Source organism: Nomascus leucogenys, chromosome 25 (assembly GCF_006542625.1).
Source record: "Nomascus leucogenys isolate Asia chromosome 25, Asia_NLE_v1, whole genome shotgun sequence".
NCBI classification, from domain to species: Eukaryota; Metazoa; Chordata; class Mammalia; order Primates; family Hylobatidae; genus Nomascus; species Nomascus leucogenys.
In genome coordinates this window covers 20,059,247-20,083,055 of record NC_044405.1, presented here as the reverse complement: position 1 = coordinate 20,083,055, position 23,809 = coordinate 20,059,247, and the positions used below count along the sequence as shown (strand labels likewise).

The 23,809-nt window shown below is 46.9% G+C and overlaps 1 protein-coding gene across 3 annotated transcripts in view; it reads right to left on the bottom strand.

Annotated features, from left to right (window-relative positions):
* CLIC6 (chloride intracellular channel 6) overlaps positions 1-23,809 on the bottom strand; it is a 46,453-nt gene that overhangs the window by 5,695 nt on the left and 16,949 nt on the right. For 2 of the 3 annotated variants that reach the window (XM_030806120.1, XM_004092742.3), the window contains 4 exons: positions 3,299-3,408; positions 2,633-2,758; positions 1,898-2,004; positions 1,162-1,343 (listed from right to left, as the gene is read on the bottom strand). In XM_030806120.1, coding sequence (XP_030661980.1) covers positions 1,162-1,343; positions 1,898-2,004; positions 2,633-2,758; positions 3,299-3,408 — 525 coding nt within the window. Of the gene's footprint in view, positions 1-1,161; positions 1,344-1,897; positions 2,005-2,632; positions 2,759-3,298; positions 3,409-4,636; positions 4,691-23,809 lie in introns of all 3 variants that reach the window. The other variant, XM_030806119.1, reaches the window with a different exon arrangement.

The window sequence follows — 23,809 nt, the reverse complement described above, 5'->3', positions numbered from 1 at the left end:
TAGCTGGGAGTACAGGTACCCGCCACCACACCTGGCTAATTTTTTGTATTTTTAGTAGAGATGGAATTTCACTATGTTAGCCGGGATGGTCTCGATCTCCTGACCTTGTCGTCCACCTGCCTCAGCCTCCCAAAGTGCTGGGATTACAGGCGTGAGCCGCCACACCGGGCCAGGGGACTCACGTTTCTAAAAAGCTCCCCACACAGTTTGTATGCCTACTGACGTTGGAGAACCACTGGTCTGGGAAGTCTTTAAGCCCTAATAATACATGACTCATGGCTCTTAAATCATGTTCAGCTACTATATGGGAAGCCAGGGCACCAAATATTGCAGAGACTCAGCTGAAAGCTGCCAGCTGTTCCCTGGATGTTGAGGGTCAATTTTTTAAAAATAAATAAATAATTAATAACCTAATTGTTTTTAGAGACGGGGTCCCGCTCTGTCACCCAGGCCGGAGTGCAGTGCCACCTCCTTAACTCGCTGCAGCCTTAAGTTCCGGGGTTCAAGTGATCCTCCATTCTCAGCCTCCCATGTAGCTGGACTACAGGCACACACCACCATGCCCGGCTAATTTTTGTTTTATTTTTTGTATAGATGGGGTCTCACTATGTTGCCCAGGCTAGTCTTGAATTCCTGGCCTCAAGCAATCCTCCCACCTCAGCCTCCCAAATCATTGGGATTACAGGCATGAGCCACTGTACCTGGCCAAGGGTGACTATTAAGAGCTAACAGGACACTCCTCTGTCATCTCTAGAAAGGGCCATGTGGGGAGCCCTACAATCACCAACAGTTGACTGAGTTCACATTTGAATAGCCCCAGATTCCACACGCCTCATCTCCAATTCTCAATTGCTAATGCCAGGTATAATCTATGAAATTCCTCAGGCTCTTTTCACATAACCTCTCTTTAGGCTGTGTGAGTCAGGCTGAGAGAGAAGCAGAAGGTGGGGCCAGGTTCCTAGGCACTTCCCAAGAACACCCGAAGCCCATCTTCTGTGTGTGTGAAAGCTGGGGCTTGGCTGCCCGGAACAGAACTAGTGTTTTTAATCCCAGTGTCCACATTTCAGACTGTTTAAGTGTCTGGCCCAAACACAAGTAAAAACAAAATAAAACAAAGCCCCATTCATGTACTCAGCACACGTGTCAGGAGGGAAGATGAACCTTAATAATATGGAGCTTGGGTAAGAGGTTGCAGTCAGCCAGCGTCAGCTCGTCCCCATCCAGAAACTTCCTTCCAGAAACAGTGACATCCTCGGTGCTGTAGGCATCTATTTCATCAGGCAGAGGGCTATTTAAGTAATTATCCAGCTTCCTCAGGGCCTTCAGCAGGTTCTTTTCATAAACTAAAACAGAAAGGCAAGAAATCACAAAGAGAGGTCTTCCAAGTGCGTGTTACTTTTCACCAGCTGTGATGGAGTTTGCTTCCCTTCCTCGCTGAGACGTGGCCAGCCAGCAATGGGTGCTGGGAAGGCAAGAGGTGGATGCAGAATATCTGAATTAAGGGCTCACTCCTCCCCGGAAAATCACACTGCTGTCTACACAATATTGCTACTTCTAGAAGTGATTTATTTATTCAAAAATACTTATGGAAAGCCTGTGGGGAAACATGGACTGGCAGAAACATCATTGAACACGATTCCCACGGTGTGTCCGGAACACCTGGGTGATGACTATTTTCCCTAAAAATGTCATTTTCTGAGTCCCCAGCCTCAAAAGAAGCATTCCATCTCTTGAAGCCCATGCGCAGATTCAAAGTTGGAGGCACTTTTTCTGTAGCTCCAGACTCACTTCTCTACCCACTGGGAAATAGATGGGAATGCCCCAGGAGCGTATGAGCCGCCACCCTAAGGCTCGAGTCTGTGTTGAAACAGAAAACAGGAGGATGGGAGGTACTCACTCTCGTTTGCATCCTTCTTCGTGTTTTTTATAAATGCTGAGAATTTGGCAAACACGTCGTTTCCTGCGGAATTAGATTCGGGATGCTGGGTCCCCAGCTTGGGATACCTTGAAAAGTTCAAAATTGGAGAATCACAGACAAGCAATGTTTTAGTTAAGATAATATTATACAATGGAGAAAAACAGCTTTCTCTGGGTATAAAAATGAAAAGCTTTCCTTCAACGTTTTCCTGACCCTTTTCCTCTCAAAGGTTGGGAAGTAACACCATCTAGGACAATGGCACTGGACGGAGAGGTTTGGATTGTTGTTGTGTCCTGGCAGTGGCCAGTCCTGGGACACAGGACCCCACCTGGCCTTGCTGGTCTCAGGTCCCTCCCTAGTAAAACGAAGGGGATAGAGTAGAAATAGGTCCCCCGAGGTCCAAAAATCCATGATACTTCTTCCTAACACATACTCCATAGCTTCCAGCAGGGTGTCTAGGATACAGCCAACCACCCACCCTGGACCCATCTCCTCCCACTTCCGGCCATCAAACCCTGATTGCCAAGCTGCAGGTGCAGCACAATGAAACCCAGGCCCCCGAACTCTAATCTGGTTACACCAGGGGTATGATTAAGGAAGTGAGCACCGTGGGCTGCAGAAAACCACACACGCACACTGCCCAGAGCTTTAGAATTGACTACTGGTGGGGGAAAGTGACAATCAAGTTACGAACACTGGTTTTCTGAGGCCTACCTCGGGGGGGCTAATTTCTCCTCTAAGAACTCCTCGATCTTATTCACATCCGTCTTGACTTCACCATCAAAAGTCATAAAAGGAGGGTTTGTTCCAGGAGCCAGGTTCTGCAGGTCTGCGGGTTTCCTAGGTGGGAGGAAACAGCAGTGTTTATGGGCTGCTGCGAGAATCTGGACTCATTTCCAGGGCTTAGCCATGTCCTCAACAGTTTAAGAGAAGCAGCTCTTGAGAACTGCAAAGTAGATGGTGGGTTTACGAAAATGTCTTGCTGGCGATGAAAGTAAAGGCATTCGTTAACAAATGATGGGCTTGTTGATGTGCCCCTTTGTGAATACGGAGCACAAAGGGGCACATCCACAAATGGAGGTGAAAAAGTTAACTCTCCCCAGTGTTACCAGCCAGGGATGGTGCTCAGACAGGCTTGGGAGAGTCATGGCTGACCAGCAACTGGGGGAGCAGGTTCTTCACGGCACCCCCAGCTCCTACTCCTTCCTCACTCCAGCCCAGCCGACCCTGTCATGACTGCTTGGCCCACACGTGGGCCTCAGTTCAGACTCTGACTGAGGATGGACAAGCTCATGCAGCACCGTGGGCCTCAGGTCTGTGTGTGTGTGTGTGCAGGGAACTAGGTACAGTTATTTCAGTAAGGCAGATGCCTTGTCTTACCTTTTCAGGTCCACTGTGGTCACATTAAATATAACGCCTTTCAGCCAGAGAATCATAAACAGACGCTGAGAAAACGGGCAATTTCCGATACTCTCACCATCATAACCAGCCTACAAGTGGAGAAGGAGATTTCTGTCTGAGCCAGTCTCACAATTATAAATGCCGACACCACAACATGCACATGCAGAATCATTGCAGGTTGACACGAATGGTCATGACACTGTGAATATCCTCCTGAGGCCATTTTACCAGCCTCAACGTGGAGTTGGCGGTGGATGTAGGGGATGGGGGAGAGAACACCACACACACACACACACACACACACACACACATATATGCACATGCACATGTATGCACTGCACTGAGCATTTTCTTTCTTCCTTCCCCACCACCTCACCACTGCCTGCCACGCTGGGCCTCTGAGCAGCAGCTCACAGATGCAAGGAGCAGCAATGGGAACTCCCTTTATCCCCAAAGGTGAAAAAGAAAGACACGCCCTTTCCCTCCCTCTATCTCTCGATCCTCTCCAAGGATCAAATATTCTTAGCAGCTTTGGTATAATAGCTAAAACCTGGAAACAACCCAGATACTATCAAGAGTGGAATACATGTGTCAGTTTAGTATTTCCATGCCTTGAGACACTACACCACAATGGAAAAGAACTAGCTATTCTACAAACAGCAGTGTGGGTGCATCTCACACACACAATATTGAGAGAAAGACACCAGACTCAAAGCGTCCTGCATGATTCAGGGTAGGTAAAGGGCAAACTTGTCTATGATGGTGGAAGTCAGAACAGCAGATGTCCCTGGAAGATACTATTGTCTCGGAAGGACAGAAGGAAGCCTTCTGGGTGGTGGCAATGTTGTTCTATGTCTTGATCTGCATGGTGGCTAAACGGGTGTATTTGAGTGATAAAAGTCTTAAGGTTTGGGTACTTTACTGAATATAAGTGATATGGTTTGTATATTTGTCCCAGCCCTAATGTCATGTTGAATTGTAATCCCCATTATTGGAGGTGGGGCCTGGTGGGAGGTGATTGGGTCAGGGGGTGGATTTCTCATGAATGGTTTAGCACCATCCCCTTGCTGCTCCCCTTTCGATGGTGAGGGATTTCTTGCAAGACTGACAAGATTGAGCTGTTGAAAAGTATGTGGCACTTCCCTCTCTCTTGCTCCTGCTCTGGCCATGTGACGGGCCTGCTCCCCCTTTGCCCTCCTCCATGACTGTGAGCTTTGTGAGGCTGCCCCAGAAGCTGAGCAGATGCCAGCACCATGCTTCCTATAAAGCCTGCAGCATTTGAGCCAACTCAGCCTCTTTTCTTTATAAATTACCCACTCTCAGGTATTTCTTTATAGCAATGCGAGAACAGCCTAAAGCAATAAGTTTTACCTAAATACAAAAGAAAAGAATGCTAAAATAGTAATTTAAAAAATATACAGAGTTCGATTCAGTGGGTACTGCTGCATGGGGCCCAGGAATGTGAATTTTTAACATGTTCCTCCAAAGTGATATAATGCCAGTGGTCGGAAACCATGCTGTGAGAAGTTCAGCCTTAGTCCAATCTTGGGCAAGAGACAAGGCTGGGGCCACCAGCATTATTGTCAATGTGTAAGACAAAACAATGTGAACCCCCAATTGGATGATCCATTGATAAGAAGACTTGCAGGGCTTTCCAGGTGATAAATACAGCTCCATAAACGCAGAGTTAATAGGTGACCTTACTGCATATGAAGGGGCACCAATAGACCCAGATTACGGAATTCAGAGTCCCTGAGCTCTGGGCCTGTGTGTCACACCCTCTCCCACTCTCCCCTCCCCAAGCCAGCATTAATTTCCTCTCCATCGATTAGAGGGGAGGGTCTGAGAATCTCCCCAGGTGTCTTGAAGTTGCTGGGAGCCTGAACGGTGGAAGGTGGACAGTTATGACACATACATCCAAGTGGTCACAACAACTCCCTGCAGATGGGCTCTGAAAAGCATCCCCTCGTCCACCTGAGGCTGTTCCCCACCTTGGGGTCCCACCACCCTATGGCCATTTCGAAGGCCACCCCCATCTCCTCCTCACTCCGTGTTCTGGAGCAAGGGGAAGTGCAGAGCTGAGTTAGAGAAAACTCCCAGTGGCTGATGACCTGGGAACCCTCTTAAACCGTGGAACTTTCTTAACTACTGCAGGTTTGAGCACAGTCAAGCCAAGCAAAGGCGGAGCGGGGAGAAGAAAGTGCAAGGCCACATGTTTTGGCCAGTCCTGACTTGCCGTGCAGCTTGTAAGCCTCTTAATTTTATAGTAGTTACATGAAGCACAGCAAAGTCTAAAATAAGTTCTGCGAAGTGGGGCAACTGTGTTCGTTTTTTCTCCCGTCTCTCTAACCTTTGGAATCCTCTTATAACTCACTGTGTATGTGGCAAATCTCTCCCGAGTGTGTGGGTCCCGTTCCAGTGAGGGGCATGTTGTTCAAGCGCCCCTCGACAAAGCTCTGCCTCTGGAATGGGCCCTTCTTGCGGTGGCCTCTTTCCACCGTGGCATCTGCAGAATAAGTATATTGCACGGGGCTCTCCGCCTGCTCGGTCTCTGGTCTCAAACTCAAGTTAGTGATTTCCCTTGAAATTGTTTTTCTTGCTATTTCCTGAACCCTGGCAGCTACTTCTTTAGGGGGAATAAAGCCGGTAGGAGCAATAAATTTTTCAAAAGCTGAAAACTGCCTTAGTCATCCAACTCAGTAAAAACTTAAACTTAACAGGCCCCTTCTCGGATCTGCCACTGGGACAGAACATCTGGCCAGAAAGAGGATGGGACAATATCTGTTCAGCCACCGCTTAAGACACGGAAGAAAGTTGCAATTATACATTTCCCCCTTTGTGGCCTTAAAACCGAATTGTCCCGACCCAGCATGGCTAGTGAACCGAAGGCTGTTAGGCATTTTAGAATTAGCCAGCAGCGGTGACTGCCAATAAAACAGAATTTACATATCCAGTGTTGCCTCATCGCAAATTGCTCTAAAAAATTCCTTTCTGTCTCAGTCTGTTGTAAATGAGGAGGTTACGGGAACGTGGTGGGAGTGACTGGGATGCCTTGCTGCCTAATTTTATTACTTTAATGTGCTTCAGTGCCTGGATGTGCCAGCAAAAATAAAGGCGAAGATACGCCATCTCCATTGCCCATTATTGAGCAATAATGGGAGAGGATGGCCTTGGTCATATTCATTAGCCAGACAAGATGACGGGATAAAGACATATATTCCGAGGGAATAACTGACACTGTCGCCATAATTGGGACATTTTATCATACACAGTTTTCATTTTCCCCCAGTGCTGATAATTCTCTCAGGCTAAGTGCACTCTGGCCTAAAATTTCTCAGCAGGATTCTCAGCTTACGAAGGAAATTTTTGTACATATACATTTCTGATTAAATCAAATCAAGCAGTTTGAGAACATAGAGTGTCTTTTGTTTCCAGCGAAGACTTAGGTGCTTGGATAACCCAGAATTGCATGTTTGCCTTTCAAATTCAACTTTGTTGAGTTCCTCCAAAGGTAATTCTCGAAAGAAAGAAACGGTGCCTGCAATGCCTCTGATGCCACATTCTGGAAAACTCTGTTGGCCCGGGATACCAGCCTCAGCATCTGAGAACTTGGGGGTTCTGCTGGGTCCTGGCCTTGCGAACCTCCCTGTCTCAGGGCTCCCCACCAAGGTCCGAGTTGTGCGGGTCCAAATGGCACCACAAGGTCACCAGTTCCTCCTCACCACACGCCCTCTCTAAATTACAGACTCTCCTGCTGGCTCCTTTCATACTTACTCTACCCAAATTTAGATAAAAGGCCTTTTTCTTAATTCCCTCTTTTTGTTCAGGCAAATGGCCTCTCCAGTGGTCTGGAGTTACATGTACAGGGCACCACCCACACAGCCACCTTCCACTAGACAGCTCCCTGCCCCACTGCTGCCTTCAAAGGACCAAACAAACACCCGGCATCCTGGCGCAGACCTGACAGGGCGATGACTCCCCAAGACATTCTTGGCTGCTCCTCAACACCCCACACTCTCCTTCTCACCAGAGCAGGCCACCCCCTACCACCTTCTTGATTCTACCATCTTTCCAGGAAATTCTGTGTGGGCTTACATGGTAAACATGTTCCATCAAGTAAGCACTTTACTCTGCCCAAACACAATGAAAAAATTTGGAGGTGGTGGAGAGAAGATAAAGGGGCCACAAAGCGGTAATATTTTAATTGGTTATTTTCTGATAACTGGCTTTCAACCAAGGAGGCAGGACATGCATCCTGTGTGCAGGGAAGGATGCTGGTCCCTGCAGAAAACCAGGAGAAAGACGTGGCATCTGGTGGAGGGATCTGGGAGCAAGCAGCTGATTTGGATCCATCGCAGGATATGGAGAGTGAGTGAGTGATAATGGGCCGCTCCGTTCCAGCTTGCCAGGGGGCCTTCAGGCTGAATAAAAACAGTAGGTGACCAGAGGAGGCCAGAGTCAGAGATGGAGTGAGGTGTGGGAGGCCAGAGAGTCGTCCTCAGAGGGGAACAAAGGGGCCAGAAGACCCAGCCAGGGCTCTCTCTGTTGGCAGCTGAACCGAACTGATGAAAAGCCAGAGAGAAAGAGTTAAGGCAGATCAGACGGGAGGTGACTCCCTCCTCCCAGTCCCACCCACACACTTCCCTGAATCCCTTCCCGGCCCTTTGCTGGATGCCCAGTGGCCTCACACGCTTTGGACACTGGCAGTCAAACATGCACTTCGTGGCCAAGCAGGAAGATCTTGGCCTTCAAGCCACACAGCCAGCCCTCCCCACCTCCCCTGTGCCTGCCCTGCCCATGGAGGCTGGGTGTCAGTCCCTGAAGCACAGGAAATTTCACTGCATGTACAACTGACGCTAGGGGGTTGACGTGCGGGGTTGATGAACACCCCTCGTGGAATGTGTGAGTTGTAAACTCAACCCAGGAGGGCCTGAGGGATATTACTGTCAGCATCTGGCATGTGCAATGGTGGGTGCTTGTGAAAGAGACACGCGGGAGCCCTGGCTGCTCACCACGCCCCCAGCCTGCGCCCCCACACCCCTGCATGGAGGCCTGATATTTGGATAAAGACAGGACCCAGAGATTGTCCCGTCCCCTGCAGACGGTCCTGGGACACGGGCAGGGTTCAGCCCTATTGGGTCTTCTATTGCTTCCACGAGGAAAAGGTGGGGGAGCTGGGGTCTCTCTGCCCCTTTCTATGAGGGTTTCTGGAGCCAACAGCCCCCCATCTTCGGTCATCAGGGGGTTCCTAGTGCACAGGAAACGCTCACAAAATGACGGGGGCCTGAATCCAGTGGCTCCCGTGTGCCTGGGGCCGGGTCCCCCATAGAAAGTGCCTCACAGCTCCTCCCTGCTCATTCTTTCCTGGGCCAAAGTCCATGAACTTTTTCCCTTCCAGAAGTTCACAAATACTCACTACTAAGAGATCACCCACTGAGAGTCACATCTATGGGAGGAGGAGAAGAGGAGGTGGGAGAGAAAGTGAGACGGCCCCAGTCACCGGCATCAAGTCCGCCAGGCTGCCTTCTGTGCCCAGCCCCCAGTCTGATGGTTTTAACTTAAAATGCAATATTTAAATTGATCTGAAACTTCTTGATTTTGAATAGTTCTGTAAATCAAAAAAAAATTATGAGTCTCTCCATTTGCCTGATGAGTTGAAATTTCCCTTTTCAGGCAACATCAGGTTTCTCCAAGGCAACATGGTGGACGGGAATGGGTGCTGGCGTTGGAGCCAGGGAGAGCTGTGTGAACCTTGGCCCTCTACCTACTAATTGTGTGGCCTCGGGCGATTCAGTTGTTCTCCCTGAGCCTCAGTTTCTCCCTTTTAAAAAAAAATAGGGATACATGCACCTACATTGTGCAAGATCTGTGTGTGATACACTGGAATCCCTGGGCACCCAATAAAGGTAGCTATTATTGTCATTATCATCATCAACATCATCATCACTACTCTTCCAAACCTGAACACACCAGAGCAGACAATTATGGAGTGCAGGGTGCCTTTTAACGAGCCTCAACTAGTGAGATTTTTATGCCAAATTGTGCAGTCCTTGAAGAACCACTGATTTCTTTTTCTCCTAAAAAGTAACACATCCTATACCTAATCCAAGTGAAAATTAAAAACTTAAGTCCCTTTCTAAATTGCAAAGCAAACAGATCCTCAGCCAGGAGACAAAAAGGCAAAAATCCCTGGCCAGGCATTCGTGTCTGGGAGCCAGACGAACCTCTTGTAAAAGGTCCAGAGAAGGGCGCACCTGGACGGCTGGGCACACCTTGACCCGTGGCGGAGGTGGCAAGCTCCCAGAGAACTGCTTCCTTTTCCAGAAATGACACCACAGCCCTCCCTGGCGGTGAAGGGGCTCACACCGCAGCCCCCCCTAGCTGTGAAGGGGCTCACACCGCAGTCCTCTGTAGCGGTGAAAAGGCTAAGGTTCTTTCTGACTTTTGGGGTTGGTGCTAAGAAAGCCTCAGCAGTGGGCGGCTGACATTTTTCTACCCCCCGCCCCTCAAAGAGAGGGAATTCCATGGAATGGGAGGAGAACACAGCCACTCCCCATCACAGCTTGAAGTTCAACACCATGGGAATGCAGAAGCACGTGAAGAAGGGTTATAATGATACAGGAGTTAAAAAGAAATTATTTAGGCAGATAGTGAGGTAAGAAAGTCCTCACTAAGGTTTCCCTTTCAATAAAAAGCAGCCTCCAAATAATTTCCTTTATTCTTTTCTTTCTTTTTTTTTTTTTTTTTTTTTTTTTTTTTTTTTTTTTTTTTTTTTGAGACGGAGTCTCGCTCTGTCGCCCAGGCTGGAGTGCAGTGGCGCGATCTTGGCTCACTACAAGCTCCGCCTCCCGGGTTCGCCCCATTCTCCTGCCTCAGCCTCCGGAGTAGCTGGGACCACAGGCACCCGGCACCACGCACGGCTAATTTTTTGTATTTTTAGTAGAGACGGGGTTTCACCGTGTTAGCCAGGATGGTCTCAATCTCCTGACCTCGTGATCCGCCCTCCTCGGCCAAATCATTTCTTTTCTAACAAAAAGCAGCCTATAAAATCGAGCTGCAAACATGGATAAGCAAGCGGGAAGCTTGCACGGGTGAATGCCGGCAGCTGTGACAACAGGCAAAGGCCACCAGGGGGCCAGGCATGTTCAACATGGCGGCTCCATCTTCCCTTTGCTTTATCAACCACGTGTACAGTAAAGGAACCGGCAACGTGGCTCCAGCCGGCTTAAAAAAAGATTAGGGTGGGGTGGTAGCCAGCTTCTTCCTGCGCTATGTAAACATCATGCCCGGTCCTACCAATCTTTGGGCTCTATTTAAATCAAACAACCACCTCCTCAAGCCAGTCTATAAAACCCGATGCACTTCACCACAGGAACAGAAGACCCACTGGGGCGCCCCTGTCTCTCTGCAGGAGGGAGAGCTATTCTTTTTTCTCTTTCTTTTGCCTGTTAAACCTCCGTTCTTAACCTCACTTCACCTGTGTCTGTGTCCTTGATTTCCTTGGCATGAGGCAACGAACCTCTAGTACTACCCCAGACGAACGATGCTGCTTCAATAACAAGATGCAGGAGGAACAAACTAGCTCATTCCTTGGCAGAACAGGAATTAAAGAGAATATCCTCCAAAAAGCAACAATTTCTAAGGTGACTTTAAAAACAGATAATAGGCCAGGTGTGGTGGCTCACACCTGTAATCTCAGCACTTTGGGGAGGCCGAGGTGGGCAACATGGTGAAACCCTGTCTCTACCAAAAATTAAAAAAAAAAAAATAGCTGGGTATGGTGGCATGCGCCTGTAGTCCCAGCTCCCTGTGAGGCTGAGGTGGGAGAATCGCTTGAGCCCAGGAGGTCGAAGCTACAGTGAGCTGAGATTTCCCCACTGCACTCCAGCCTGAGTGTCAGAGGGAGACCCCGTCTCAAAAACAAAACAAAACAAAACGTCACAGCTACCATTCACTGACTATCTACTCTGACTTCAGGTAAGGTTCTAAATCATTTGTGAATGTTGTTGAATTTAATCCTCTTAAAATCGTGTAAGACATGTCCTATTATTCCTCCCATTTTATAAACAAGGAAACTGAACTTCAGAGATGCTAAATAACCTGGCCAAAGATGCAAGCAGACTTCAAAGAGTAAAGTGGGCTCTCTCTCTCGCTCTCCTCTCTCCAGTCAATGGCCCCACTGTCTTTCCTGGTGCCCAAGATGGAAACTGGACTCTTCCCTACCCTTTACCTGATCATCAGTCTCTCGCCCAGCACAGCGTTTCTGCTTTTGAAGCCGCTCTTGCTGGGTCTCAGAGCCTCGTGCCTGGTGGGTCTCTCTGGCTGGAATTCCTAACCTGTATTCTGGACAAGGTTAACCCTGATAAGATGCCATTTTCCTTAGGTCATTCTGCTGGAATGTTATTAAAATGCAAATTGGAATCACAGTGCTCCCAGGCAGTGTGACCACTGGCAAGTCACCTGACCTTCTAGTGTCTGTCTTTCTTCATGTACAGTGAAAGCATAATAGTACCTACCTCTTAGTGCTGGATAAGAATTAAATGAGATGGTACACATACAACGCCTAGAACAATGCCTGACACAACCCTTAGGAACCTTGGATAATCTGCTCTCCTTCCTTCCATCCTCCCTTCCGTCTGTCTTTCTCTTTCCTTCCTTGCTTCCTTCCTTCCTTCCTCTTTCCTTCCTTCCTCCCTTCCTCTTTCCTTCCTTCCTCCCTTCTGTCTTTCTCTTTCCTTTCTTCCTTCCATCCCTTTCCTTCCCTCCCTCCCTTCCTTCCTTCTTCATTCCTTTTGTCTCTTTCCTTCCTTCCTTCTGTCCTTCCTTCCTTCCTTTAGCACCCAATTGGTTACTAATTGTTTCCTGTAGGTGACATTCCTTCAGAGCAGGACAGTGTCAGCCTCCCTACAGAACAAGTGCTAATGCCTCCTTGAGGCCTGGCCCATGTGAATTTTCTTCCCACTCCCCATGGAAGCACATGGCCAGGATCACAGAAGGTACCCCATGAAAAGTCACATCATGGAGCAAATGACCACTGTCCTCACAGGTCTATGAGACTCCTCATCACAGGCAGCTCCTACAGAGACAATGAAACCCTGTCCTCACAGGCCTATGAGATTCCTCATCACAGTGAGCTCCTGTAGAGACAGCAAAACCCTGTCCTCACACAGGCCTATGAGATTCCTCATCACAGGCAGCCAGAGACAGCGAAATCACTCCTCCTGAAGGAGAGCCTCAGCAGGCCCTGCAGTTCTCCTGGCCTCAACTATCCCCAAATGTCTCCCCAGCCTGCCTGTCAGGGGCTCCTTTCCCCACCCACCCAAAATGACAATCACTGCGTTACCAACTCACCCTGGTTTGCCCAGGACTGTCCTGATTTTAAAACTGAAAATCCCACCATCTCCCCCTAACTCCTGGGCAAGCTGGGATTATTGGTCACCCTATTGTCTGCCCAGATAAAAGACTTATTTTTAGATGGGGAAACACCATTGTTGATGTTTTCTTCACCAAGAAGCAGGCCTTTGCTCCTCGCTAATGAAAACACCAGCATAGATGCATCCATCAGACACTTTGAGTGCTGAGGAGGTGGGACCCAAGATAGGGAAATACCAGCTGCTGGGAAGAGAAGGGAAGGGAAGGGGAGGGGAGGGAAGGGGAAAGGACCAGATAAACAGGGCTGAGGTCTGTCAGTGTTCAGGGAGGAGATGGGAATTTAAGACAAGCCTAACAAACTCCCCAAGTCTATGGAGAACCAGCTAATACAGGGATGGCCTTTCCCCTCCTGGCTTTGGCCACCTTTGGAAGAGTCTGCTGCTCAGCTCAACTAGAGATGCAGTTAAAATCACTGATGTAGCTCAGGTGGCAAACCTACCCCAGAATTGTGACAGACACTCCAGACCAAAGGGCACCACCCAAATGGACCAGACACCAGGCCCTCCTCATTTCTGAATCTCTAAATCACTCTCAGCAAAGGCTGCAATTTCTCTTTGATCCTCTATACTGTCCCTGGATTAAAGAGAAAAGCAAGAATCTCTGTCCAAGTCCAACCAGGAGACCCTGCAGGCATCCCCAACCCATCAGCAGCTGGTGAGAAACGAGTGCCCTGTGCACCTGAACGGGTGCCACATCCCAGGAATTTCGAGATCAAAAGATCAGTATCGATTCATACATGCCACCTTGGAACTTAGCCCCCAATTCTCATTCTAAAAAGGAGATACATAATTACACGCATTTCTCAAAATAATACACCTGAGGCCTTAAGAAGATCGCAGATTCCAGTTCTGTCTTTTACAAATGTGATTATGAGCAAAATGGCTATGTTGCAAAATAATAATGGTAATGATGAAAGTGATAATGATAGCAACTAACACATATGGAGCATGTGCTCTGTACTACTCATGGTTCTGAGCACTTGTATCAACTCAGATTTAATCCTAGCAACAAGCCTATCAGGTGTAGGTACTACTACTATGTCCATTTAAGAAAACCAAGACACAAGGAGGTAGAGAAACTTGTCCAAGGTCACAAAGCAGGATTTGAACCCAGGCAGTCAGCTAGGATTCATTCTCTCATTCCCACCCTGGACAAATGGAGGGGACCCCAGGGCCAGCAGGGTCCTTCCTCAGAGTGATGGGAGTTGGCTTGTTTGTTTTACCCAGCTCTGCTCTGTAAGGTTTGGAATCCATGGTGTTGAGAGAAAACATATCAGAAGCAGGTGGAGAGTGCAAAGTACAAACAGTGGTTAGGACAGAAAATGGAGCTGGGTTGAGGCTGTAAAACATGCACGGCCTGTGTGCTTGGGGCATTGGAGAGAAAACATTCAGCAGCCCTGGTGGACAACTTTGGTGGCCAGGTAGTCCAGGTATGGGGAGGCCTCTAGTCATGTGTGCATATTCTGTCCCCTCTGTAGGAAACCCTTGCTACAACTCCAGATGACAATGGGTTTGACGTTGCATTCCCCCACACCAACACCTAGAGTGCAAAATGTCCTTCTGCCTGATTAACAACAGGCCTCATCCTCCATTCCCATGCCCTTGGCTAACCTAGTGGGGCGAACATCCACCTGCAGAAACCAGGAAGTCCGGCAAAGCCTGCACCTGGGCAAACAATTCCACCCTTTCTTCCAACAGGGCAGGTAGGGCCATGGATCTCCTTGGAAAATCTCATCAAATCTGCTTTAATCCAGGCCATCATGGCCCCAGGTAGCACATTTCATGTTGTTTAGCCAAAAGAATTTGGGTCTGGAATTTTTTAAAGCAGGTAAAACCAATGTCTGCCTTGGCTATGCATAGCTTTCAATAAAAGCACCCAGAGAGCACAGCACACCAAGTAAGGCCACTTCCTAATGTAGGAAAGGGACTTTTCAGACTTGCTCTTCTCATTTCAGAGTCTGAGAAGACACTGGTTAGGGTCAATAGGGCAATCCCCAACACAGCCAAGCAAATAACCACAAACTGACTTTCCAAATAGGTCAACCCTTGACCACACTCTCTCTGGCCATGGCCTGGAATGACCATGACAGAATGTGAGAGAACAAGCTCTAGGGCATTTACTGGTGCAGTAGGAAGAATAGTGGCCCCTCAAAGACGTCCATGTCCTAGTTCACAGCATCTTTGAATGCATTACCTTGCATGGCAAAAATGACTTTGCAAATGATATCAAGGTTATGGATTTTGAGATGGGGAGATCATCCTGGATTATTAGGTAAACCCAATCTCATCACATGAGCCCTTGAAAATGAGAAACTTTCCCAGCTGTGGTCAGGACAGGTTTGATTAGGGAAGAAGGGTCGGAGCAATGAAATATGGCTGGAGTAAAGACGGAGGATGGGCCATGAGCCAAGACAGGCAAGCAGCCTCTAGAAGCTGGGGAGGTGAGGACCCGGATTATCTCCTAGAGCCTCCAGAAAGAAATGCAGCCCTGCTAGTGCCTTGATTTTAGTTCAGTGAGACCCATGTCAAGTTTCTGATCAACAGAACTGTGAGTTAATAAATTGGAGTTATTCAAAGCCACCAAGCTTGTGGTGTAATTTGTTATGGCAATGATAGGAAACAAATACAGCTGAATTTCCACATGGGAATCCTCAACTTTTCCCCAGGACAGTTCAGCAGGTCAACTACTCATCAACATGCAGAGGGAGGAAACCCTGAAGCAGGTAGTACTTAGCCTATTTCAGAAACTTCCTGCATCGAGCCACTCTGCTCATTTTCCAAAGATTTGCATGATGGCCATGGATACCATGGAGAAAATGTGAGAATCCCTGCACTGAACCTCTAACAACCAAGGTGTATTAGTCCATTCTCACATTACTACAAAGAACTACCCGAGATGGGGTAATTTATAAAGAAAGATGTTTAACTGGCTCATGGCTCTGCAGGCTGTACAGGAAGCATGGCTGGGGAGGCCTCAGGAAACTTGCAATCATGGCAGAAGGTGAAGGGGAAGCAGGCACGTCCTACATGGCTGGAGAAGGAGGAAGAGAGCAAAGGAGGAGGTGCCACACAGTTTTAAACAACCAGATCGCAGCCTAGGCAACATGGTGAAACCTTGTCTCTACAAAAAAATACAAACAAAAAATAGCTGGGCATGGTGGCATGCACCTGTGGTCTCAGCTACTTGGGAAGCTGAGACTGGAGGATTGCTTGAGCCCAGGAGGTCAAGGCGGCAGTGAGCGCAGATCACACTGCTCCACTACTGCACTTCAGCCTTGGCAACACAGTGAGACCCTGTCTCAAAAATAAAAAAGAGAAACAAAAAAAACCAGATCTCGGCCGGGTGCGGTGGCTCACACCTATAGTCCCAACACTTTGGGAGGCCAAGGCAGGAGGATCACGAGGTAATGAGATAAAGACCATCCTGGCTAACACAGTGAAACCCCGCCTCTACTAAAAATACAAAAAAAAAAAAAAAAAAAAAAGAAAAAATTAGCCGGGCATGGTGGTGCCTGTAGTCCCCAGCTACTTGGGAGGCTGAGGCAGGAGAATGATGCGAACCCAGGAGGTGGAGCTTGCAGTGAGCCGAGATGGTGCCACTGCACTCCAGCCTGGGTGACAGAGCAAGACTCCGTCAACAACAACAACAACAACAACAAAAACCGATCTCATAAGAACTCATTATGAAGAGAACAGCAAGGGGGAAGTTCTCCCCATGATCCAATCACCTGCCATCAGGCCCCTCCTCCAGCACTGGGGATCACAATTCGCTGTCAGATTTGGGCAGGGACACAGATCCAAACCCTGTCGCAAGGCAAGACCACAACTCCTCTACGTCGACTTGTGAACTACAGTAACTGTTTCGACCTGAACTGTGGGGAGGCCTGCTTGTTCCTTCACATCACCTTTGGGGCCACAGCTTCTAATGGACAAGCTCCAAACGGAACTTTCTGTTTGGATTCACATGGTTATTTTTCGCCAATTTTTCAACTTGGCAAGAGTGATTTGAGGTCCTTCTAGCCAAAAATCTAACAAGGCACAGACCTGGATCATCACCACAAGAGGATGAAGGGTCTACCCATGACATTTTGCCTTTTTAAATCTTGGTTCCTTACTGTGGTTTTTAGAACCTACCCTCAAACGTCAAGGTAGGGAAACAACTTCGGGAGGCCATTGGTGCCCCCTAGTGGTCAAGAGATGCACTCATTTATCACCTTCCCATTTCCTGTCTCCATTCCTAATTAGGTTTTGTGGGAAAATGTTACAAGTTAGTTTCTAGCCCCTAGGGGGAACTAAATCATCTAGATTTCCCTGGGACTCAGTGATACCCTGCTACACAGGATTTTCAGTTTTAAAACCAGGAGAGTCCTGGAAAAACGAGGACAACCTGGTCTTTCTAACCCCTGACAGACCTCCTAGACTTCACAAAAGAATCACCGGAAGAAGGCAACGTCTTTTTGTCCAGGCACCTCAAACAGAATTAGGACCTGAACAGCGTGCTTTTAAAAATGCATCTTGATTTGAGGTCAGCAGCTAGATGGTGCACACTTTGCCTTATGTTAGGAAAACAGCAATTTAAGATTGGTAAATTATTTCTCGACTCTCATTAAAGAACAAGGGGTGGGGCTGGGGAGGAAGTCCAGTGGTGGGAGAGTAGGGTCACCCCATATGCTGGCAGAGCGGACCAAGAAAAAGAAATTCTAATTATCTCTAAAAGTGTTCAGACTCAGCTTTCTCAGTTGGTTCAGAATTCCCCAGCTCTTTTGCAAAGTTCTTTAGAAACACATAGCTCCCTGGAGGTGGGGGTCCAGGGAGGCACCTGCCTTCTCTTCATCTTTCCTTACAATGTTTGTAAGTTTTAAAAAGGCCAAAGGCCTAGAGCAATCTATTAACAAAGAAAAAAAGTCCAGTCCTTCAAACATACTCAGGTCAGTTTCAATGACCAATATATGAAAGTTCTCTGCAACTGGGAGCTGGGAATTGTATAGTACTTTTTGTTTACACTGAAACTAGTGAGTAAACCAAAATATCTTAAGGGTTCTTAAGGAAATTATTATGAGATCAGGTTTAGAGCCAATATGGATTTTAGAATGCTTCCTTTTAAAAGATGCCAGAAATCAGAGGCTTTGCAGTCAGGTAGAAAGCGGGTGATCATCTACGTGGTATGATTTGCGAGATCTGGGAGAATCCACCTATCTACAAATGCCCCCACCAGCCTTTCATGAAAGCCTGAATCACAGAGGATTGTCTAGAAAAAAGCCACGGTCTGTCAAGGTACATATGTGGTCGTCTTCCCTCAGGCCAAACTAAAAGGAGGCACCAGCTCCAGTGACCTCTAACCTCCCCATGAGTTGACACTATCTGTCCATTTCCTTATACACAAAGTGAAGGTGTTCGTTTTCATAACTTTTCTATACCTTCTCAACGGTGACACCTTCCCAGAGGTGGCTGAAGAAGTGGCAAAGCTAGATGAGCACTCTTGTCTTAATAAATTACATTTTGTAAAGACATGCCTGTCAGATCTCTTTCTAAAAAGTTTGAGGCAGTTTTGAGAAACTGTCTTAATGACTACAGCTGGTCAAATATTAAAATTAAATCACCTGGAATACTGAAAAAATAGCAACCTAAGATACTAAGAAGATTTGGATTGCTAAATTAAAGTTCTCAATAGATCTCATGGATGACACGTTCATTGAAAAGTTTTGCTTCATTTTAAAGGGCAAACAGAACAAGAGCCACCTGTAATCAATTACCTCATCAGTTTCTCCTGCAGTTGCCTTCCTTAATGGAACAATTTCAACAAAAAAAGCAAACAAATGAATGGCTTTCAGCACAAACAAAATTCCTTGTAAAGGAGTGAGGCAATTGCACAATGTGCTATAGGACAAAACGCCAGATCAACGGTGAAGTGGGATGGTATTTTTCATTTAAATGCGAATTTGGTAAACCTTGCCCTATATCCTCATGTTTAAGAAACCTAATCTGTATCAACCTGCTAATTTTCCCCTGACACTCCCTTTTTTTTTTCCTGGCCACAGACATTGAAAGGAAAGCCTGTATTACTAAACCAAAACTTCGGGTTTCACAAGCTTTACACTTAAGCCAGCCTGACATTTTGCATTGGTGAAAGGAGACAAAAGAATCAACCAGGAGTGCATAAAAATCATATTATGTATTAAATCAAAAAACTTGGCTTTAAGCTTCAAGAGCAGGAAAATCAAAGAATCAAAAAAAAGTGTGGCATTTAGGGAAATCACAAAATTTTATCAGAACTATTAATATGTTCAGAGGAGTGACTTCTCCAGTTTTAACTGTTAAATTTCAGTTTTGCATTTCCTCGTAGTCTCCGAATCTTTACAAGTTAAAGGGTTCCTAGTTCATGGAAAATGTATTTGCTAAACTTGAAAGTTCTTTGTCAGTGAGCAAGGACATACAATACCTCCCTGTAGAAGTTAGCAATTTAGAGAGAGAGCTTTAGGATATCTCAGACATTATGGAATTATCTGGAAACTTTACCTTCCCCCATTTTCCACTGTGAGTGACTACAACTATATTTTATGGCCTGGTTTGACCCACACAAGAGGAAGGCCATGGCCCAAGACCAAAGGGGATCAGCTGCTCTCCAAACAGGGAGAAACACCAGCCTAACTGGCCAAGTCTGGGCTTTATGATAAGGAATTCTTTTCTGTGCCACATGCCTTTTTTTTTTTTTTTGGCATATATTATAACTCCCTTCCCACTCTCACCCTGGGGAAAGGAAAGGGAGGGGGCACCCATACTATTTCAGGATTCACTAACCCTGACCCAGCCTGAAATCAGCTTCATGTAATTGTCCACAAACCAGTTGAGGAGCAGATCTTCAAAGGCTCCTGTTTTCAAAGGGGGCAGTTATGCTCAGTGAGCAGCAAACCAATGTCCCTAACCGGCTGCAAATCATATGGTGAACACACCAACCCAGTGTCAGGGTAGTGAGTCACTTCATCTGCCACATGCAGATGAACAAACACACCTACACCACACAAAGGAGAGGCTGGGATTTTCCAAATAAGCTCATGTGTTACCCTAAATCCAATCTAGGCAAGTCCAGTGACTTAAGAAACTGCCAGATTTCAGTCCTGTGTTAAGGGGTAAAGCAAAGTAAGGCTTTAGAAAACTGGAATTCGAAAAGGAGGCAATAAAATATATTCTCTACAGAGAATAACTTGCAAATATTTCACAAGAAGGTGCCAGCAGGCAATTAAATAGGAAAAGATATGTGCTGTCTATTTCGAGAAGAAAATGTCATGTGATGATAACTTGGCTGTGCTGTGGGGTGACAGCACCGGCCTAGAGGCTGATCCTGCACACCTGGATATCCAGGCAACGCTGTGCCCTCACCCCCTCTGAGCTGTGAGCCAGACCAGAGAACGATCCCCACTCACCCCACCCTCACCCATCAAGACGTCTGTCCTTTGTCAGGGAATATACAAGGGTCTGGACATTCCTGCTGGAAGCTCCAAACAAGTTCCTGTGATCCAACTATGGGAAACAGACTCAGAAAATAATGAAAGTCTTTTCCAAGAATAAAGGAGAAGAAACTTGTCTAGCCTCAAGACTAGAGAGCTAGAGTCAGAATGGCTCCTAAAAGGAAAGAGAAGCATCTGTTCAGATAAGACAGTGTGGAGCAAGAAGCATCATTTCACGCTGTGTTGGGGTGAATCAAAAATAATAAAGTGTTCAAGGAAATATCAGAGAGCCAACAAAGACATGGAGTTGTCCGAAAGCTTCTGCCAAACCTAAGAAAGTGGATTGAAAAGAAAAATCTTCAGCAGCCCTAGTCCCCAGAGAAGGCCCCAGCCTGACATTGCACAGCATCTCAGGGCGCATTTGTATTCCAGTCTGCACTGGGGAGTTTAGTGCCCCTGGAGCTGTGTCAAGCAGTATCAACGGATACCAAGTCCATCCAGCCCCAGATGATTCTCCGGAAAAAAAAAAGCTTCAAATCCCTTAACTCACCAAATGAGACACTTGTTAGAGCATCTTCCATATAAGAAAGTGGACTTGCAATGAGAATGAGCAGGACATAATAATAAACAATAATACTCCGAATGGTAGTGAGATGCAGGGCACATGGTTTGAAACACAGACCGTGGAAGCCATCTCTGGTGTTGTTCTACACGCACCTCCCAATCCCCAAAGGAAAAACATCATTCTTCATCCAAGTACCTTCCAACACCAGTTCACCTGGGCTTCTCCAATGTCAACACGCACCTGTGGGGTTGTGCTGAGCACTGACAACGTCTTCCTAAGAGTGGGTCTCACCACGACTGCTGGAGGTGTGGAAAACCAAAGGGGAGGTACAGTGCCCAGAAATCCATCTCCTTCTCTGCTCCACCCTCTCCCTGCATCTGGAACTGCAGTTCATGAGGAAGAAACCAGAGGGCTGTTGGCTTCAAAGATGTAGGTGTGGGCAGGGTCCTCCTCAGGCAAGGGAAGAATAAAGAAGGAGCCCTTTGCTCTCTCTTTGAAGCGCGAGAGAGCTGGCTCACCTCATTCCCTCACCCCACACTGACAGCAGCTTCATGAAAGTGCCCTGAGAGATTAGAAAGGAAGATCCTGGCTGGACAAGTGGCTCACACCACCACGCCCGACCTATTTCACAATTTCTAGAAGGGACTTGGACACCTTCGAAGAAGTCATAGAATACAAGCAGGCTTCTTTGGGGGAAATTCTGACATTGCGGCCATCAGAATTTGCTACTTCAGCTCAAATTCTGGAATTTCTCTTTCCCCTTAGAAATAAGTCAAGTCTCCCTTAGAGAAGGAGGAAAATCAGTCTCATTGCATCCCAGTCATGAGACCCACCACTGAGGTCCGCTCAGCTGTCTCCCTGAACCCTCTGCCCAAGCCTTTCTCAGCTCAGTCACCTTCTTCTCCCTTCTTCCTCTACAGTCTATATTAGCAAACTAGAGACCCTCGCTGGTCTTATCCCCCACCTCTAGGTTAGGTGCAAGATGGAGCTACCTGAGGTGGGGCAGGCGTCAGGTCATCCTGCAATGAAAGGGTCAAGGGCAGAGCAGATGGGGCATATGGGGCGTCTGTGCAGACTATCTGTAAGGCGTCTCTGCTTCTTAGCCTCTCTGTAAGGCCAGGGGAACACTAGCCGCAGAGGAGACCACCCGGGTGGCCCCATTATTCTCCGTCTTTTGTCTTCCCTCGCCTGCCCTCTAGTGGGGAGAAAAAATAGCCAGCGAGGACAGCAACAGCCAACAAAACCCAGCAGCAGAAATAAGGCTCCGAACCGAGTAAGAGTCAAACCAATGGTGGGTGGCGGCCACACTGATGAGAAATGAGGGGAAAGACTATTGTGTCCCCTCGTTTTCACATCTTTGCTAGTATTGTCCATTGTTATTATACCAGCTCAAACTATGACACAAATAGTGGGCATCACACTTCTTGTAAGTCCATAAAGGAAACATGTATCATCATTGCAGCAAGGCCTATTTTAGAAAAGACATTTTTTTTTGTAAATAAATAAAAGTCCACACTTTCTAGACTGACTTTGTTTGCATGCTCAACCAATACTTTAGACTGCAAACCCCCAGTGGAGCAGACAGCTGCATCCCAATGCTCATTGTCTGCAATTATCAGTAAAATTTGTTGCCAGATTCCTCACTCCAGGCCATAAAAGGAGCTAGGCTTTCCCTTAAAACAGACTTCTCACTCTTCATTAAAACTTAGAAATTAACTTTATTCACTCCTACATTTAGATGCTAAGAAATATATTTTAGGTCTTAACACTTTCAAACATAGGTCTAAACATTTCAAAAAAACTACTAATCCTAAACATATTCCCAAGTATGTATAGTATTTTTTCTTTTCAGCTGTTGTAACAATTAATTTATTATTCAATGGATTAAGTGGGTGACTACCCTTGACTCACATTGATTAATTACTGAACCACATTGCTTCTAGCTTTCAATTCTAGCAAAAGGCTTAATTATGTTAGTGTTCATTGTAACAGCAGGTGGGATCAAGGCATAAGAAGTCCTTGAGCAAACAAACTGGTATTTGCCATCTATTCTTATATATGAATTATGCTTTGAAAACTCCAGGGCTATTTTTAATCCATATTTAATAATATGGCCTGATACCAACTGAAGCTTTTACATGGAGATGAAAAGCTTATTTCCTTGTGAAATTCTCACAAGGAATTATTGCAACAAAGGAACATCTTGTTCTAGAAAGCCTGCTTAATAATGCAGCCTGTTTTTATATACCCCAGTGGTTTAGGTTCTTGAATAACAGAGTAGTCCAATCCCTACAGTGACTCAAAAGGAAAAAAATGCAGGCACCAAATGGAAGAACTGGCTGCACGGAGCCTCCTTCCTTTCCTCTGATTGCCCCCTCCCCCTTGGAACTGCTTTCAACTGTTACTCCACACCTCCCATCAGGCCCTGTCTTTTCACCCACTCAGATTTCACTAGCTTAGAGGAGATATCAATCATGGCATAACCCAGTCACCAATTGCCATGTAACAAATTACCCACAATTTATCAGCCTAGAGTACCTGGTTTAGAGTATGTCATGATTTTGTGAGTGAAGGATTTGAGCGAGGTTTGCCTGGGTGACCCTTCTGTTCTGTGTGGCACTGACGAAGGTTACTCAGCGGTGTTCAGCTGGCAGATGGGCTGCTCTGAGGGGCCAAGACAGTTTCATACACATGCCCAGCGTCTTGTGGATGGTCTGGTCTGAGGGTGCCAAGACAGCTTCACACACATGCCCAGCATCTTGCAGAGATGGCTGGAAGGCTGGGCTCAGCTAGGATTGTCAAATGGAGCACCTACAGGTAGCCCCACCAGCATGGTGACCTCAAGATGGTCAGTGAATAAGGCAGAAGCCACACAGTCTTGCATGACAAAAATCACCCAGCATCACATCCACTATATTCTACTGGTTACCAAGTAGTCACTAAGGTCAGGCCAGATTCAGAGGGAGGAGAATCAAACCTCATTTCTTAATAGGAGTATTAAAGAAATGGCAGCCATCTTTAATCCACCACACTATATGATTCCAGGCTG